This window comes from Chroicocephalus ridibundus, chromosome 5 (assembly GCF_963924245.1).
Source record: "Chroicocephalus ridibundus chromosome 5, bChrRid1.1, whole genome shotgun sequence".
NCBI classification, from domain to species: domain Eukaryota; kingdom Metazoa; phylum Chordata; class Aves; order Charadriiformes; family Laridae; genus Chroicocephalus; species Chroicocephalus ridibundus.
In genome coordinates, this window is record NC_086288.1 from 44429073 (window position 1) to 44447095 (window position 18023).

Below are 18023 nucleotides of genomic sequence, written 5' to 3' on the forward strand. Positions count from 1 at the left end.
ATGGTCAGCTGTAACTGGCCATCTGCAAGTTCAACCAGCGACGAGCTCAATTAGGCACAGAAGTGACAGTAGCATGTTTAAACAAAAGCAGACCATCAGTTTCCCCCTGATCTGGAATCTCTTGTCAACATTAATATTTTGGGATGTTTCTCCTCTTCAGGGCATCTCATTTCTGCTATAATTTCCTTCAGCTGGTGACCAAAGCCACATAGATCACTGCAGAGAGCACACAGCATTTGTATTTTGGAAAAAGCCTACAGGCACTATGAGGTGGTTCCCATTCATAGATTTTAAATTTAGGGGTAGCGGAAAAAGTTACAGTTATTTGATCTGACCTCCTGCATAGTACGAGCCACCGAACCGCACCATGTGATTTCCACAAGGATGTGACTCAGATTGACCTAGAAAAGATCCTTCCAAAAGCATTCAAATTCTGATCCGAGAGCCATATTTCTAAAAAAAATAAATCAAATTTTTGGCATTGCTACTCTCACCATTAAAAAGAGGAGAAAAGCAAAACAGCTTTTGACTTTTTTTTACCCCCAGATGCAGACACTGGGTGTTATGCCTTTGGCTGATTGTTTAGAAGACCCTCATCTCATCATGAATCTTCTATGATTCCTTTTCACAGACAGACTCACAGCATCTAATCTCAGTATGTTCTTCCTTGGATAAAATGAGCAATTTGTGATGCTTTAGTCTCTCGCTTATCTTCCAGATAACAAATTCATCTTGCAGCATTGCTCTGTGCCATCTGCAACACCCAAGACATTGCGGAGATCAGAGTGGACACAGTATTCCAATAACCGGTTAAACACAATACTAACACTATGCTCTTATTTTATCACTCCACTTATAAACATAGGAACTGGGAGTTCACGTACAGTTAATTCACCACGGCCACCAACATTTCAGTCTATTTTCCAGGGAACAGGCATTCTGGGAAGTAAACCTACCTAACTGTTTAAAAAAATACATACACAGGTTTACATTTCACCCTGACGAGACAACTGACCACGTTTTGGTTACGTGTTGACCACGTAATCTAGACCTCCGTAGAAGTTACCTGCTTGCCATGATTTCTCACTCCTTCAATTTGTGTTTCCTCTAAAAACTAAACCAACTACAAGTTAATATTTTCTTCTCAGCCGACAGAGACTGAATAGCACGGATGGTGCTATCAAACAAGAAGGTCCACATGCCAAACGACTGCTGGGAGCTTGGAGAATACAGCAGCAAAATTTCTTACAAGCCCTCCAAAGGACCCGTGACTGCCCAAATTTAGCAACATTTGCAGCCTGACCTTTTACTATTCCTGTATAAGGCCAATACCAGATCCTTCCAAGACACCACCGGAGACTCTACACAGCAATGAAGATTCTGATCTACAGTTACAGTTTGAAAACACTCCAGTCCTGAATCCCTTTCTTTGACAAAGGATACCCTAAATCACAGTCTAAGAGAGAAGATATAAGAGATAAATGAAATACTAACAGGCGAGAGCGGGAAGGGGAAGAAAATGAAGGCAGGGCAATAAATAACACACGGCACACATCCCTTGGACAGTCTTTGCTGTAAAAGTGAATACAGAAATCCACCTGCCTACACGGTATTCAGTGCTCACGGATGTTACAGTGGAAGGTGCCAGTGAAAAAAGCAGCACTGCTACATTCTGAATACACTTGGGAGGGGAAAGAGGTTTCAGCAACGAGGTCAGGAAGGAAAAGGATAATCCCCGCAGTAAATCAACACACAAAACCCACCCTGAGTAAGTTGGGCAGTGCACACTGAGTTCAGTCCTGGACAGTCTTGGCAAGAAAGGAGGTGAAATGTAGACAATTTTATGTATGTTAAGGGTTTAACTGGGCTCTAGACACACAAATTTAGTTATCTCCGTATGTACTTGGTGCTGATGCTCCCAACACATCCCAACAGGGCACGGAGAGTGATCCAGCTGACCCTCACGCAGACAGTTACTCTGGGTCGGCCAAATCACTATCCACGCTCCATTTGCTGGAAATGTTAAGAGGAGCTATTTCTTGCTCAAAGTGGAGGAGAAGCAGCAGACTGAGGGTGAAGAGAATAGGATCTGGATGCTAAAATGAAACAATAGGACAGAAAATTCATGACAGCAGACGGGCATATTAAATTTCTAATGCCACTCTCGTATTTTGTGCATTATTCTCTATTACCAGCTTGATACATTTAACGTGTCATTTTCTAGAGACAAGATAGAAAGGTTTCCTATCCCTGTTTCCTAATGTCATTCACCTCATCCTAAGCCTCCTATAAAAGCTGCCTTTTTATTTCCATTTTCCCTCTTTAAGATGTCTGAAGATACTTAAATTTGCTGCTCACTGGAGAGGGAATAAACACACAATTTACAATCCCATCTCCTCCATGCCTGATATGACACAAATCGTTCCCATTTTTACTTCAGGTCAAGTTTTATACTCTGCAAGGCCTGAACTTTTGCTCAGTGCTCCAAACTCATTTTCCAACAACTATACATTTGATACACCATGTTTGCACACCCAAAAGATCCTTTAGTCAGAAGGCTGAAGAACATGAGCACCGACATGTGCAAGCAGCTGCTCAAAGAGGATTAGCTGCAGAAAGGAAAAAAAGGAAGTCAAGAGAATCCTATATATTTTACAAGATCCTGATGTAGATTTTGGATTTGTGGTACACTGCTTTCTCAGTATGGAGTAATGCAAATTTAGTTTAGCAAATGATGCTTCTCTGTTCCATTAACCTGATACACCAAGCACAGCCGCGCAACTTCTCCCAGCACATTTTCCAAGCAATATTGTCTAAATAATTTTGACTACTAGACCTTTCAACACACTCCTTTTCCTGCCCTATACATATCTCAGATTAAGCTTCAGCTATCTGCTTTTCACTCTGCACTGTGATAAGTTAGGCACTTGCAATGCTTATATTGGAAGCAGAAGTGATTGATAGCTGGGAATTACCTGCAGATTGCATTATATTTTACTTACTTTTTGGTTAAGATTAGAGAACGAGCACAGAATTACCACAGCGCAACCCATGGGAGACAGGCGACTGTAACTTGACTACTTCTACGAACATAGCCCAAACCAGAGAAATATATTCCTCCAGGGCTGCAGCATGTATTAACTTAAAGCTTACAATATGCTGTCTGAATTGGGTGTCCTGCCACTGCTGCTTAATCACCTCTCCTTTCAACTAGCCTCTAAATCGTAATATGGGGGAAGGAGGTAGAGGAGGTGGTCTCCATCAACTGTGTCAGCAGTTTATAGAGAGAAAAAAACTGGTAAAATGAAATCTGTTTTTCCCAGTCCAGCCTGCAAACTCTGTGATCCAAGACTCCTGTTAAGGGTAATGGAGAAAACCAGAGAACAGCCACCTCCAAAAGAAAGGAAGAATGGCAAATCTAAAAATCACATGCTTCAGAAACATCCTCAGAACAGAGGGGTAGGCTTGTGTACACTTAAAAATTCCAGTATAGCAAATTGCTATTAATCATTATTTTAACTACTAATGTTTAAAGAGAGCCTTGCTAGGATTTATTGAGAGTCCATATAAAAAAATCCTGGCAAGCTATAAAATCACCTTAGATAATACTAGAAAGTCAAGAGAATTTTTAGGCAGCCTTTTGTTTCTGGAGACAGTCTTTATTAATATATTAATAATAATATAAATATATTTATAATATATTAATGTAATGCCATTTAATAATGGCACAGTGAAGATTTAAAAGAGTTTCCTCAAGTTCTACAAGTATTTCTAAGAAAAGAGGAATGGAATAGCAGAGATCTATGAACTGCAAGATAGAGTCACTAGATGTAAAGACGGAGCAAGACAAATAACAGCAAAAGACAGGAATCTGCCACGAAACAAACACACTGATGAACTGCCTGTCAAATAGCCACATATGTAAACTGAATTTAAGACTAAAACACGCCAATACGTTGCTAGTAGTCCAGCTGTTTTCCTTAAAACATGCATCAGCCTGAAAAGTAATTTATAGAGACATTTTTCGTCTAGGCCACTGCTAAAATATTTTAACTGAGCTCCAAAGCGCAGTATTTACTTCTCAGTCTATATTCCTTATACATTCCTAGATAACATTTAACCTCAGGAGCCAACAGGGAATGTTATGCTGACTCCAGCTTACCTTCTTGCCAAGAAAGTGAGAAGGAAAAAACCAGCCACCCTAGTCAAAATTTATCTACCTTCGGAGAATACAGAAAAGCTCAAAGACTTAAATTATTTCAAAGATTAAGGGTTATCTGTTTGAAAACCACTGATTATATTATGCATTTGAGTTCACTAGTAAGAGCAAAAACATCTGAAGCAGAAAGAGGAAGAAGAGGAAAAGAGTTAACAGACATCATCCAGCTTTATTATAAGGAGACCCTCAGATTGAATAAATTTCTACTATTCCCACTACTGCACTGCAAAGTACAACTAGATACAGATTACTTCGAAGACATGCAAGAAATGGGCACTAGCACAGAATTTCATCACTGTAAAAATTAATCCCCAGAATACTCTTGATCAACTACTCCGTATGAATAAAACACTTTTGAATAGAACAGTTACATGGCTGGGTGCCTACAGCTGCCAAGAGCTTCATACCAGCAGGACAGCTGAGAGGAAAATCTATAGGAATGGGCAGATTTAACCCTAAAATCCAAAAGCAGAAGAGAAACACACCTCACTCCTCTAGGAAAGGATATCTGGTCTTGGGTGACAATGTACAGACACCTACATACAGAAAGCACACAGGGACTCACTTGAATAAAGTCTGGCTTCTCTCATTTTGCACACAAGTAAACAGATTGCACAAGAAAAAGCTCCTACAAATAATCCCAGGCACAGCCTGGACTAACCTCTGACAGAGCTCTGCCTTCCACAGTTTTAGTGCTTACCACAGCAAGAAAACCCCAGGAACCTGCAGTCGTCTGCCCTGCAGCACACAGAACTTGCTCCTCTACACAGCTCTACTACACGCTTCTGCATTTATGCTTAAAAATTAGAAATAAGTACACATTCTTTATGCTATTGAGTGAGAACATGTTGGCGATCCTACCTCAGCTACCCTGCTTGCTTAGGGTGTAACGTGACATTATAGCTTCATTTGAGAAGCGGGAAAAAAGGGTGGTGGAAAGAAAAAGTAAACACAGGCATCAGGGACAAACAAGGAGGAATGGTATTTGGAGGGGTTACAGCACAATTTTTTTATATGCTGCAAACAAGAATAAGTTGGGAAGCTAGTATGGTCCACGTCTAGGTGAAGAAGAGAAAGCTCTAGCACTAAAAGTTCCTTTTTTAAGTAGTACACTACAGCTTTCAAATAGTGGGTGGCTTCTCTCACCTTTCTCTTATGTTACTATGTTCCAGGGAAAAAAAAGCCAGAACAACCCCAAACCATTCAGATAAGCTTTTGTTTTGAAAATGGGGATTAGCCTTTTTTTTTTTAACAGATTAAAGTGGGAGGTAATGTGGTTCAGAGCTTCAGTGCAGAAACTTCCTCTTTCAAAACAGATGTAAAGAACCTCCTAATTTGCGGGGTTTTTGTACCTATGCTGTCTAGAACCCGAGTTCTGGCAACATAGGACATTCACCCCTATTTTTTTGTGCTTCACGGAAACTGCAGCATCAGGATACTAAAATAGCACCATTTGTCACTGAAACTGTAGTCGAAAGTACACTATTATAAATCCCCAAACAGAAGCATTTATAGATTAGTGGAGCTTATCCTTAACTGAAGGTTAATGCTATGCATATGTGAATAAATACAAATGGGAACAACTATAAAAAAGTCATTTAAGAGATAGAATTCAATTTTGTCATTTTAACCTCTCTTCGTCGCGATGCCCAGCAACTTTGTTTAATCTTCCAAACCACAGCTGCCACCAGGAGCAAAGACAGGAAACAACTGTAAAGGAAAAAAAATAAAAGTATCTTATTGTCCTTGTTCATAACATAACGGCAGCTGAAAAACTCTAGCAAATCAAAAAAACTAGACTAAAAGTTCATATAATACTTAGGGGTACTTTGATGAAAGATAATACAGCAGTGCAAAGTATTTTGCACAGTTCAGTGCTCACGACACCTGGTGAGGAATGATGTACGTCTACTTGCAGAGAAAACTGTTGTTCCAAAGTTACCTATTTGACCTCCTTATACGACATGCACCAATTTTGACCGGGAAATCAGAACAGTAAGGCAAAAAGATTTAATCGAATTGGAAAGGCCAGTATTGACTACATTTGGAGATACTTAAAAGTGAGAGGATGACCCAAAAAAGAAAAGCCTTGAAAGAAGCAGAGAAAATGGATTATTTTTTCTTTTCCAAATTACAAAAAATAAGATAAAGTGTACAGTAGTTGGATTCTTTTTAACTGGCTATTGCAGAACTATAGGCATTTCTTGATTTCCCCAAATCTACATTGCTTTTCTTAAACCTAAAGAGGAGAAAAGGATGAACAGATTTATCAACTTCTAGGGAAAATGCAAAGAAGCAGATATAATAAAAAGCAGTTATAATAATAAAAGCCAACTTTATTGACAGTTATGATCTTATCACTCTGAATACTTAATGAGCAACTTCAAGGCACATAAGCTTTCTAACATTTAATTTTTTCCTTTTGTATAGCTGAACCCCAGTAAATGCCTCTCAAGTACTGCACTGATGGGTAAGAGAAAGTACCTTCAAACCTCCTTCCCCATGCTCTAGTGTGTATTTAAAGTGTGCTTAAAGGAAAATTAGCCACAATAGATGAGTTATTTCCTAAAGCGCACTATTTATACCAACTGCTGTGCTCTGTGTGTTTGAGTGGGGATTTCTGCTGAATGGGGGAACTGGTGTGCCCATCTCCCTGCCTCTGGGCACGGCTCGGTTCTTGCCGTTCTGGGCCTCCCAGTGGAGACCCACAGCCATGCAGGAAAGGCTGTGGTAGGCAGAAAGACCACCACTGCTCAATACTCCCTGCCTTTGAATATAAACTCAGCTCTGCTTTCAAAAATCAATCCTTTTTGCAGAACCCCAAACCTCCCATTTCCAGACAACGCTGTGGTTTGCACTGTGCTCTCCCCCCCTACTCATACAAATGTACGTGACCCCGATGATGATAATGATGACAGCTTCTACTTGGAGATGAAGTCACGGTTGCACTGCTGACCAAAAAAACGTAGCTTATGATGATGGATGGCATCTCATCGCACCCATTCCCTATTCTCCCCTCTCTTCATAAACACCATGCTGTTTGCCTTATGTGAGCTGCAAGGGACCGCACATTTTGTCCTTCAAGCCCCACTTCAGCAACTGGGAGTCCTGCTTTACAACAGCAAATTCTTTAACAGAGAGTAATGCAAAGGCGTGGAAACATCTATCATTAAAAAAAGGATAGACAGCAGGAACTATTCTCTGAGACAAAAGGAGGAGGGCCTGTTCCTGATTACACATCACTATCCATAGCCTATGTATTATGAAAACTATGTATGATCAGGCACCAAACACTCAAGAAGCGGCCAGCAGGCAACATGATTATATTTTTCAGGCTTAGTTATGCACAGAAGTATGTTTTACTATCATATAGTATATGATATTAAAAAATTGGCACTTGTGTGACTTCAGCATTAAAATGTCTGTATGGCTTTTAACGACTCCTACAGTGCCTATTTCTTTATAAATTTAAGCAGGATTATGTAGAGATTTGTTTGGCCTTTTTCACTTTAAGAGGTATGTATTCCAAATCACTTCCCCCACATTTTCTCTAAATATTAAAATCTGACATTATTTCACCGTAAAAGCCTGCCCATTTTTCTGCGCACACACAGAGTTTAGACAAGCACTTTTAATGGCTATTTTATTTCCCTTTTTGAGAGGTACTGGATTATTACTGACTTTTGCAGTAAAAAACAATGTGCCCCCATTAACTAGTAAAACATATACATTAAATCTTTAATTGCTATTTTGGTAAAGAAGCTAACATGCATTATTGATGACTGAGGATTTCATACCTTCAGCTTTCCCTCTCTTTCCCGAAGCTCCCTGTCAGTATATTAAGTGCTATACCCAACTGTCCATACCACCTGGAAACAGTACTTCTCTCCTGAACACGGTCACGTTTGGACTACATGGATTTTCACTTTTGCCACACCTGAACAGGCACAAGTGAATGATGGACTAGCAACATTTTTGAGTGCCCACAGTTGTCTTGGGACTCCTGTTAGCTCCCCACGGCATGAATGCCATCACACTTTCTCAGTGGCCTGGGTATGCTTTTTTCTTCTTTCGAGCTCCCTTTTCCTCAAAGAAACCTAAAGTTTTCCTAAGGTGCAACATTTGCTTCATCTCCGAGGTCCAAAGAGGACAGCGCTCCCTGAAGAGCAAAAATCCAAAATGCATCCAGACAAAGCCAGCACAGCTGAGACCATGAGCTAAATCTTTGGTCTGCTTTGTTTTCAGTAACATTTTAACATCAATGTACAAATGGAGGGTGGAAATAAAACAAAATCTTCAAGGCAGCGGGGGAAAGTGTTCCTGGCTCCACACTTAATTTGACCATGAAAACAACAATATTCAAAACATCTGCAGGAGTCCTCAGGACAGGCTGCCAAAGCACAAACCCCTGCCAGATGATCCCATTCACGTCATGGCTCCAGTGAGAAGTTTCATCTCTGGATAAAGCATTTTAGATGCAGCTTATGGGCAACAGCCACTGCCATGGCTTATCTGAGTCTACCTCCTCAATATCCCTTTTTTTCTGGGGAAAGGAGGTGGAAGTTCTAAGGGCAGAAGAAAAAGGCCAGATGCTGCATCAATCTCTAGCATCTCTGCGTTATAAAGACCCATTTCAGAGAGATTTACCTTCAGGAGGAGTTTCTTGAGAGGTCAAGCATAAAGATGCTGCTGCTTTGTGCTGTGCACAACCAGCGAGGTGAATGAAATTTCCACCTTTCTGTAGGTGACCCTTAAAAGACACATGCGCTCCATTCACAAGCATCATTCAGACAGCACCAGGAACATTACACACCAAACTGAAGATACACATCAAAACATGCTGACCTCCTATGAGGATGGCTACTTTTTAGGAAAAATGTGACCTCAGTGAGTTGCAAGTGTCAGGTACGGACGACTTATTTTTGTTTGATTTGAACACGGCATCTCCTTACATATTCATTTACTCCCTTGGAGAAGAAAGCTAGAGAGGAGAACCCAGAGGATCACCTTTATCCTTATATTAAAATCCCCTTTCCAAAATGCAACATTGCACAAGATGGTTCATGCCAGAGTCTTTCACAGGTTTCTCTTTCCTGACTCACTTCTGGCACCACAGCCAAGACTTTCTGAAGAAAAGCACAGCGAGGAACTAACAATTAAAGACTAATAAAAACTCCTTCCGGCGCCACAGTAGCCTGTATTTCAGAGGAACAGCACCATACATCTTTGTACCGTCACAAGGAGGCAGCAAATACCCACAAAAGCTATACAGTCACTAAGGAAATATATTTTCCCCCTTGCACTACCCTCCCTCCCTTTGGCAGCACTTGGGGAGGAATAAAAGGCAGCGCCTGCTTGCTGGGCTGCAGTCCATCACCTGCTGGAAAACCCCGGGGGAAGAGAGCAGTCAAGATCTATCTACTGGGTTTATTCAGCCTGAAGCATCCTGAAATAAGTTTAAAAGGCCTGTCTTCACGTCAGTAGCTTTAAAAAAGATTTTTTTCCATACCTTCTCTTGGAAAGCAAGTGTGTAAATATGGAAGCAGCGGAAAGAAACAGCTGCGTGGAACAAGAGCCGTGCTGGAAAATGATTTGGAGTGAAAGTCTATGGTTGGCAGAGTCCTAGTCAAACACTGTGCTCTGCCCTGCTTTCTCCTGGACAGCCTCAGTGATCTCTCTGCCAGCTACAAATATCCACCCATTTCCAAATGGCTTTAAAAATAAACCTTTGCTGCAGTACTTGCTTTACCTTCTCCTTCTGTTTCTCTCTCCTCCAAAAATAATAGTCTACCAAGAGCCTCCTCCATCCCTGAAATCCAGTGTTCATTCAAGCCTTCTCTCTACACCTCCCATCTCAAACAACGCTCCTCACTCATCTCTCTGAAAAGAAGGTAAAGGGGACAGAAATGCTCTTGGGCTTGTAATGTCCCAGTGCGGTTTGTATGCGGTCCTGCAAATATCACGTACAGGTGACGCAGCACATCCAGTAGCTGTACCTGAACCAGCAGCTCTTAGATTTCCATTTTTCTAAGGCCAGTGATTAGTCCAGTTTGAGAACAGTTCAATTGTTCCAACAGAAAAAGAGGAAACCAGAAAACTCAGATGTGAAACCAGGTTGGAAGGAAAGAGAGCAATTTAGAAACATCTAATACCCCTGGAGACTTTTTCATCCCAGGGAAATCTGAACACGACTCCTCATTTGGGTCAGGTTCTACCAAATGCAGCTTTCATTAGCCCACACAAGTTACAAAAGCTTATGCTTATGCAGCACAAATATTGCAATACAGGGAGAAATTACATTTACATTTTATGGACAATATTCTATTTCATAAATAGCTTAAGTAATTCTTAATTATTTATTAGATTATTTAAATACAATAAATGAGGAACATGGTTGTAAGTAATCTCCCCTCAGTTGGCCTCAACACATGCGTTAATCATTAGTTGATAAGCCTTCAGCGCTCTTTATACCACAGGGTATTCCCACCCTGACACACCAATCTGAACCCAAACACCCCATCTGGTGGCACTTCTCTGTAGCCTAAACTCCTTTTCATAGCAGAGAGGGTATTCTCTCCACTCCAGGTATCCTTAAAGCTCTTCAAACAAGTACACTTTCATCTTTAAATGGCTGGAAAACTTCATCGGCACTTTGATACGATGCATTCTCACAACGAAAGAAGAAAATCCATCTGGCAGATTAGGGCACAACTATTAAACCCTTCTACAACGTTTATCAGCATCAGAATTGCTAGTAAAAAACGGCAGTTCTAAATGCCAGAATATACAGCAGCTTCAATACTACTGCACTTTAATATATATAGGTCACTTAATTTCAGAAAACACTGCAATGATTACTAGAAACACACCCCAAATTATTTTGATGACTTGGAAGCTATTTAAGTGCTATTTACAACTAAACTTTAATATGCTGGTGAGTTATAGGACACATTGTTAAGTCCTTGATACATTAAGCCTCAAAATAATCGGAACACATACGTAGCGCAGAAGGAGTGCACACGGTTTGCACAGTTGGCCTTTGCCAAACAGCTGTCTGCAGCCAACAGCAAACCAACAGATCTGGTCTACAGATTAATGACCTTATCTTTCTACTGAAGACGGCACCAAGGTTTAACAAGGCATAACCAACCTTATTTGTGGCAGGTGGTACTATTTTTCTTCTGTATCTGTTTTAAAAATCTACTTATTCACTAGCACAACCAATCTGATGCCCTATATAATTGGAGCAGCTTCCATAAACACAAGATTAGTCTAACTAGCAGTTTGAGATCTTTTGGGAAAGCAGGTATTAATATATTTGTCTGGTTGTTTATTTGGGGTTTTTTGTTTGGTTTTGTTTTGCTTTTTAGGGTTTAGATTTGCAAGTCCTTCTGTGCTATCACAAAGGGCATAGCATCAAATAAAGAGAAAAGTCATCTTGCAGGTCTAGAAGATGGAGCTTTAAGTAAATACATGAAAAATCACAGGGCACATGATGAAACTGGAATGGAAATCAGTGTTATTTTGACATGTGTTTTGAAGGCTTTTCCCTCATACTATTTTCTGGCATCCAACAAGCTACTCCGAAGGCAGGGATGTCTGAGCAGGCTGTAGCTACGAGTGGGACTGGGGACCTAGCATGGCATTAGCCCTGTAGATTCCTTCCATTCTCAGTTCTCCTCTTCTGTAGTCTCTGCACTAATTCGGTCATCTTGTCAACTCAACTCATGAGAAATACCCAAATGAATTACAGTCAGCTATCTGTGGGGAGCTCTGTGGCTCATCCTAAAGTGGACACCTATGTCTGGTAACTGAACTGCTCTCCGGTGTCCATAACCTGCACTGACTAGAAGAGCTTTGACACAACACACAAAGAAACCTAAATTAAGGTGTCAAAGCTATAAACTAAATCCCCCTCAATAAAGGTTTAGAACCCCAAAGTGCTTATGTCACATGCAAAACCACTATGTTGTCACAGGAGACTTTAGTGGCCTAAAGCATAAATGGGTACAAATAACAATGGGACTAATTAATGGAGAAGAGACCAAATGGCCTCATTGCTCTGGTCCACATGTGACCATTGTGGAGGACAAAGTAAAGAGTGAAGAAGACAACGTGGAAGTCATAGGTGCTGAACTGTTATTTCTAACAAGATGAAGAAGATAGGTCTTCCTTTTCATAAAAAAAAAAAAAAAAAAGTGATTCAGACTGTATTTTAGGCAATTATTTAGTAATGCCATTTCTGCTGCAGTAAGAAGTTATTTAATAAGCAAAAAGAGTAAATAAAATATCTGCATCACAACTCCACATTTGGTTTATTGCCAAGAGGCCATTCCCACTTCTTGAAAACACTGGGCAAATGTCTACAGACAGGAAAAACAATATACAGCACATTAAAACAACTGCCTGACTATTATACAGAGACAAATACTGCTCCCTCTGAAGTTTTTCTGAGGAACCAGGCGGGGTCCAAAGTGGCAACGCTCACGCCATTGCAACCAACTGGGGAACAAACCAGGCGAGCAACCAATGTTCTTTAGCTGCCTCCCAAGATGAGAACCAGAAGACCAACCATCTCAAGTGCAGGTATATCAATGCATGCAGCTTAGGGAACAAACAGAAGGAACTGGAGTTTCATGCCCAGTCAGAAAGTTACGATATCAGAGGAATAACTGAAACATGGTGGGACAACTTACATGACTGGAGGATCACGATGGCTGTTTCGTAAGACAGGCAGGGAAGAAGAGGAGCAGTTGTCACACTCTATGTTAAGGAGAATCTTGATTGTGTAGATTTCAACTTCAGCAATTGTGGAAGCCCTATCAAATGCCTCTGTGTCAAGATCAGAGGGCTCATCTTCAAGTAGCGTTTGCTACTGACCTCCAAACCAAGACGAAAAGGCCAATGAATCAATATTCGGGTGACCTAAGCAAGACCCTGGTTCTTATGGGTGACTTCAGCTACCCATTTGTTGGAAGAACAATACAGCAGCTCACACATCATCCATCAAGTTCCTGAAATGCATAGAGGACTGCTTCCTCATACAAATGTTAGATGTGCCAACCAGTAACAAGGCACTGCTGGACTTACTACGTACAAGCCTAGAAAACCTGCTTTGCAACTTCTCAGTTAGCGATAGCCTTGGCTGCAGTAATCACAATATTGTGGAGTTTGGGATCCTGCTGAGCATGCCGAAGGTTAGTACTAGGACAAAGGTTTTAGATTTTAGAAGAGCAAACTTCAGCTCGCTCAGAGCTCAACTGGGAGAGATTCCATGGGAAGCTTCCATGGAGAATAAAGGAGCTAGCGAGTGCTGGGAGTTTTTCAAGAATGCTCTCCCAGAAGCACAAAAACAGTTCATCCCCTTTAACGATAAGGGAAGTAGGTGGTACAAGAGACCACCTTGGCTTAACTGCTAGCGTACCAGAGCTGGAAAAGCAGACAAATACCTGTTGAGAACTACAAGGGCATTACCTGGGCGTGCAAAGATGCAGTTGGAAAAGCAAAAGCTCCGCTCAAATTGAAATTGGCCAGCGATGCCAAAAAAATACAAGAAAGCGTTCTTCAGGTACATAAACAAGCAGAAACAGAAGGAAAATACTGACCTGCTGTTAAACAGAAGAGGTGAATTAGTCATCAACACCGCTGAAGAGGCAGAGGTTCTCAACACTTTCTTCACCTCTGTCTTTACCAGCACTGTTGGCCCCAGGCCTTGGGAACAACAATCCACATTGATGCAAACACAGACCCGCTGCCAGTGAGGGAAGAGTTGGTACGTGAACTGTTACAGGAGCTTGACCCCTACAAATCGATGGGCTCTGACAGTATACACCTGAGAGTGTTCAGAGAGCTGGCTAATTTCATTGCCAGCTCTCCATAATCTTTGAGAAGTTGTGGAGATTGGGGGATGTCCCAGAAGAGTGAAGAAGGCTAATGTCACTGCCATCCACAAGAAAGGCTTAAAGGAGGATCCAGGAAATTAGAGGCACATCAGTCCCTGGGAAAGTTATGGAATGAATCCTCCTGGGGGCTATCATAAGCCCAATGAAGGACATGATTGGGAAAAGCCAGCATGGATTCTCCAAGGGCAAATTGTGCTTGACAAACCTGATCACCTTCTATGACAAAGTAACCTACTCGGTTGATGTGGGGTAAGTGGTGGACACTGTCTACCTGGGTTTCTCCAAGGCTTTTGATAAAGTTCCCGCCAGGCTCCTCCTAGAGAAAATGATGCATTACGGTCTAGACAAGCGATCTGTGCGGTGGGTGGGAACTGGCTGACAGGTTGCACTTAGAGGGTGGTGGCAAATAGCTCCTTTTCCAACTGTCAACCTGTCACAAGTTGGGTCCCCCAAGGATAGATACTGGACCCAACACTGTTTAATATCTTCATAAGTGATTTGGATGATGGGATCAAGTGTACCCTGATGAAGTTTTCTGACGATACCAAACTGAGTGGAGAAGTGGACACTTGGGAATGGAGAGCCACCCTGCAGGAAGACCTGGACAGTCTGGAAGAGCAGGCTAACAAGAACCTTATGAAGTTCAACAAGGACAAGCATAAGGTCTTGCACCTGGGAAAACATAATTCAGGAGTGCTGCACAGGCTGTAATCTACCTGGCTGGGGAGCAGCTCTGTGGAAAGGGACCTGGGTGTCCTGGTGGACAAAAAACCTCAATGTGAGTAAGCAGTGTGCTGCTGTGGCAAGGAAGTCAACAGGATGGTGGGTTGCATCAATAAGGGCATCACCACCAGAGAGAATGAAGTCTTTATCCCACTCTACCTGTGGCTTTGTCAGGCCACACCTGGAATACTGTGTTCAGTTTTGGCCCCCGCTATACGAAAAAAAAAAACGTGGGCAGGCTGAAGAGGGTCCAGAGAAGGGCCACCAAGATGATCAAAGGACTGGAAAGCCTGCCCTATGAGAAAAGGCTGAGAGGACTCTGTTTGTTCAGCCTTGAGAAAGGAAGGCTTACGGGAGACCTTATCACCAGGTGCCAGTATTTAAAGAGTGGCTACAAAGAAGGTGGAGACCCCCTTTTTACAAGAAGTCTGTTGTGGTTTAGCCTCAGAAGGCAACAAGGAACCATGTGGCCACTCTCTCAACCCCCCATCCCCACAGACGTGGAGGGAGAATCAGAAGAAAAAGGCAAAACTCGTGGGTTGACACAAAGGCAGTTTAACAGAACAGCAAAGGGAACAAGAAAATAACAATAGCATGGATGTACAAACACGATTGTGGGATGCCCCAGCCCGCTCCCAAGCAACCACTTCCTGCTCCCCCTTCCTGCTTCCCCTGGCAGCTCCTGGCTACAGACTGGGCATGGCTCACATGGGATGGAATACCTGTGTCCCTGCCAGAGCCTGGGGAAAATTAACCCTATTGCCACCAGAACCAGGACATTATCCACACCTTATTCCATACCATCTACATCATGCCCAGATTTTACCATTTCCAATTAATTGCCACCATTTTCCCCTGTCTTATTTTTTTAATATATATAATATATATATTTATATGTGTGTATATATATGCCCGTTGAGTTCATCTGATCCATGACTTTTGGCTCCATCTGTTAGAACAGTCTCTCAGGGCAGGTGACATGCTGTGTGGTGCTGGACTGTTGCATGCTGTATTTTCGGAGCTTGCGGCTGATGTATCTGGTGTGGCTCATGCCCACAGACCAGGGGTTGAAGACGTCCATCTTGATGGAAGTTGCTGGGCACCAGCTGCTGAGGTCAGTTCTGATCCCATCACTGATGCACTTTAGTCGGTTTTTCATCAAAGTCCATCTGTCACTAGTTTGTGTGATTCTTACTGTAGTGCAACCAATAGCAATTATAGTAACGAGGACATAGAGTGACAGGGTTACTTAGCAATTAACATCATACCATTTGATTCATTGGTTATTCTCGCCCAAAATCACATCCCCATGAGGTACACATCGGACCTCCCCATCCTTCCACATCAGCTGCCAAGTGCCCCCAGGTCCTTGAGCAAAAGCAATCCCACGGATGGGTTTGCCTTTACCTGAGGCAGGATTAACCCAGACTGTCTTCCCTAACATATTCTTCATGTGCGCCACAGGGACTTTATCCCCTTCTACAGTACGTGGAAGTTTTGATTGGGCAGGGCCAGCTCAATTGGTAGATCCCCTGGTATTAACTAACAAGGTGTCTTTTGCTAAATGTGTATCCCAATGTTGTAAAGTCCCACCACCCGTTGCTCTCAGTGTAGTTTTTAACAGTCCATTGGATCGTTGTATCTTCCCAGAGACTGGTGCACGATAGGAGATGTGATATACCCACTCAGTATCATGCCCTTTTGGCCCAGGTGTCTATGAGGCTGTTTCGGAAATGAGTCCTATTGTCCGACTCAGTTCTCACTGGGGTGCCATGTCACCATAAGACTTGCTTTTCAAGGCCCAGGATAGTGTTCCGGGCAGTGGCATGGGGCACAGGGCATATTTCCAGCCATCCAGGGGTTGCTTCCACCACTGTGAGCACACGGTGCTTGCTTTGGCAGGTTTGTGGGAGAGTGATATAATCAATCTGCCAGGCCTCCCCATATTTATATTTCAGCCATGGTCCTCCACACCAAGGAGGCTTTAACTACTTGGCTTGTTTGATTGCAGCACGTCTCACATTCACGGATAATCTGTGCAACAGCGTCCATGGTCAAATCCACCCCTCAGTCATGAGCCCATCGAGCTATGAATAATTCACCCTTATGTTGCCAGTCCAGATCTACCTGAGCCACTCCAATCTTAGCAGCCCGATCCACCTGCTGGTTGTTTCGATGTTCCTCAGTGGCCTGGCTCTTGGGCACATGGGCATCTACATGATGCACTTTCACAACCAGATTCTCTATCCGGGCAGCAGTATCTTCCCACAGTTCAGCAGCCCAGATGGGTTTGCCTCTGCGCTGCCAGTTGCCCTGCTTCCACTGCCGTAACCACCCCCAGAGAGCATTTGCCACCATCCATGAAGTGTAGAGATAATGTACTGGCCATTTTTCTCGCTCAGCAATGTCTAAAGCCAGCTGAATGGCTTTCACCTCTGCAAATGGGCTCAATTCACCTTGTCCTTCAGTGGCTTCTGCAATGTGTCGTGTAGGACTCCACATAGCAGCCTTCCACTTTCAGTGCTTTCCCATAATCCGGCAGGACCCATCAGTGAACAGGGCACATTTCTTCTCATTTTCTGGTAGTTTATTATACAGTGGGGCCCCCTCCACACACATTACCTCCTCCTCTGGTGACATTCTGAAATCCTTGCCTTCTGGCCAGTCCATGATCACTTCCAGAATTCCTGGGCAACTGGGGTTTCCCATTCAAGCTCGCTGTGTGACCAGTGCAATCCACTTACTCCACGTAGCATCAGTTGCATGATGTGTAGCAAGGACCCTTTCTTTGAACATCCAGCCCAGCACCAGCAGTCTAAGGTGCTAAGCTGTGCTTCTGTACCAACCACTTCCAAAGCAGCTCAAACCTCTTCATAAGCTGCCAATATCTCCTTTTCTGTTGGGGATTTCTCCTTTCTGTGGACTTCAGATCCTCTGTATCCCCAGACTCCAAAACCGGAGGGGTCGACCTCGAGTCTCCCCTCTTGCTTTCAGCCAGAGGCTCCAGGTAGGGCCATTCTCCCTGGCTGCAGTATAGAGCACATTTTCAACATCTTGTGCTGCCTGGACTGGCCCCAGGGCCACTGCATGGACTATTTCCTGTTTAATTTGTTCAAAGGCTTGTCTTTGCTCAGGACCCCATTTAAAATCGTTGTTCTTCCGGGTCACTTGATACAGAG

At 42.7% G+C, this 18023-nt stretch overlaps 1 protein-coding gene across 1 annotated transcript in view; it reads right to left on the minus strand.

The window, feature by feature from the left end:
• Nucleotides 1–18023, minus strand: part of ATRN (attractin) — a 167837-nt gene that overhangs the window by 26337 nt on the left and 123477 nt on the right. Inside the window, exon 26 of the mRNA XM_063335731.1 lies at nucleotides 5851–5929. Coding sequence (XP_063191801.1) covers nucleotides 5851–5929 — 79 coding nt within the window. The remainder of the gene's footprint in view (nucleotides 1–5850; nucleotides 5930–18023) is intronic.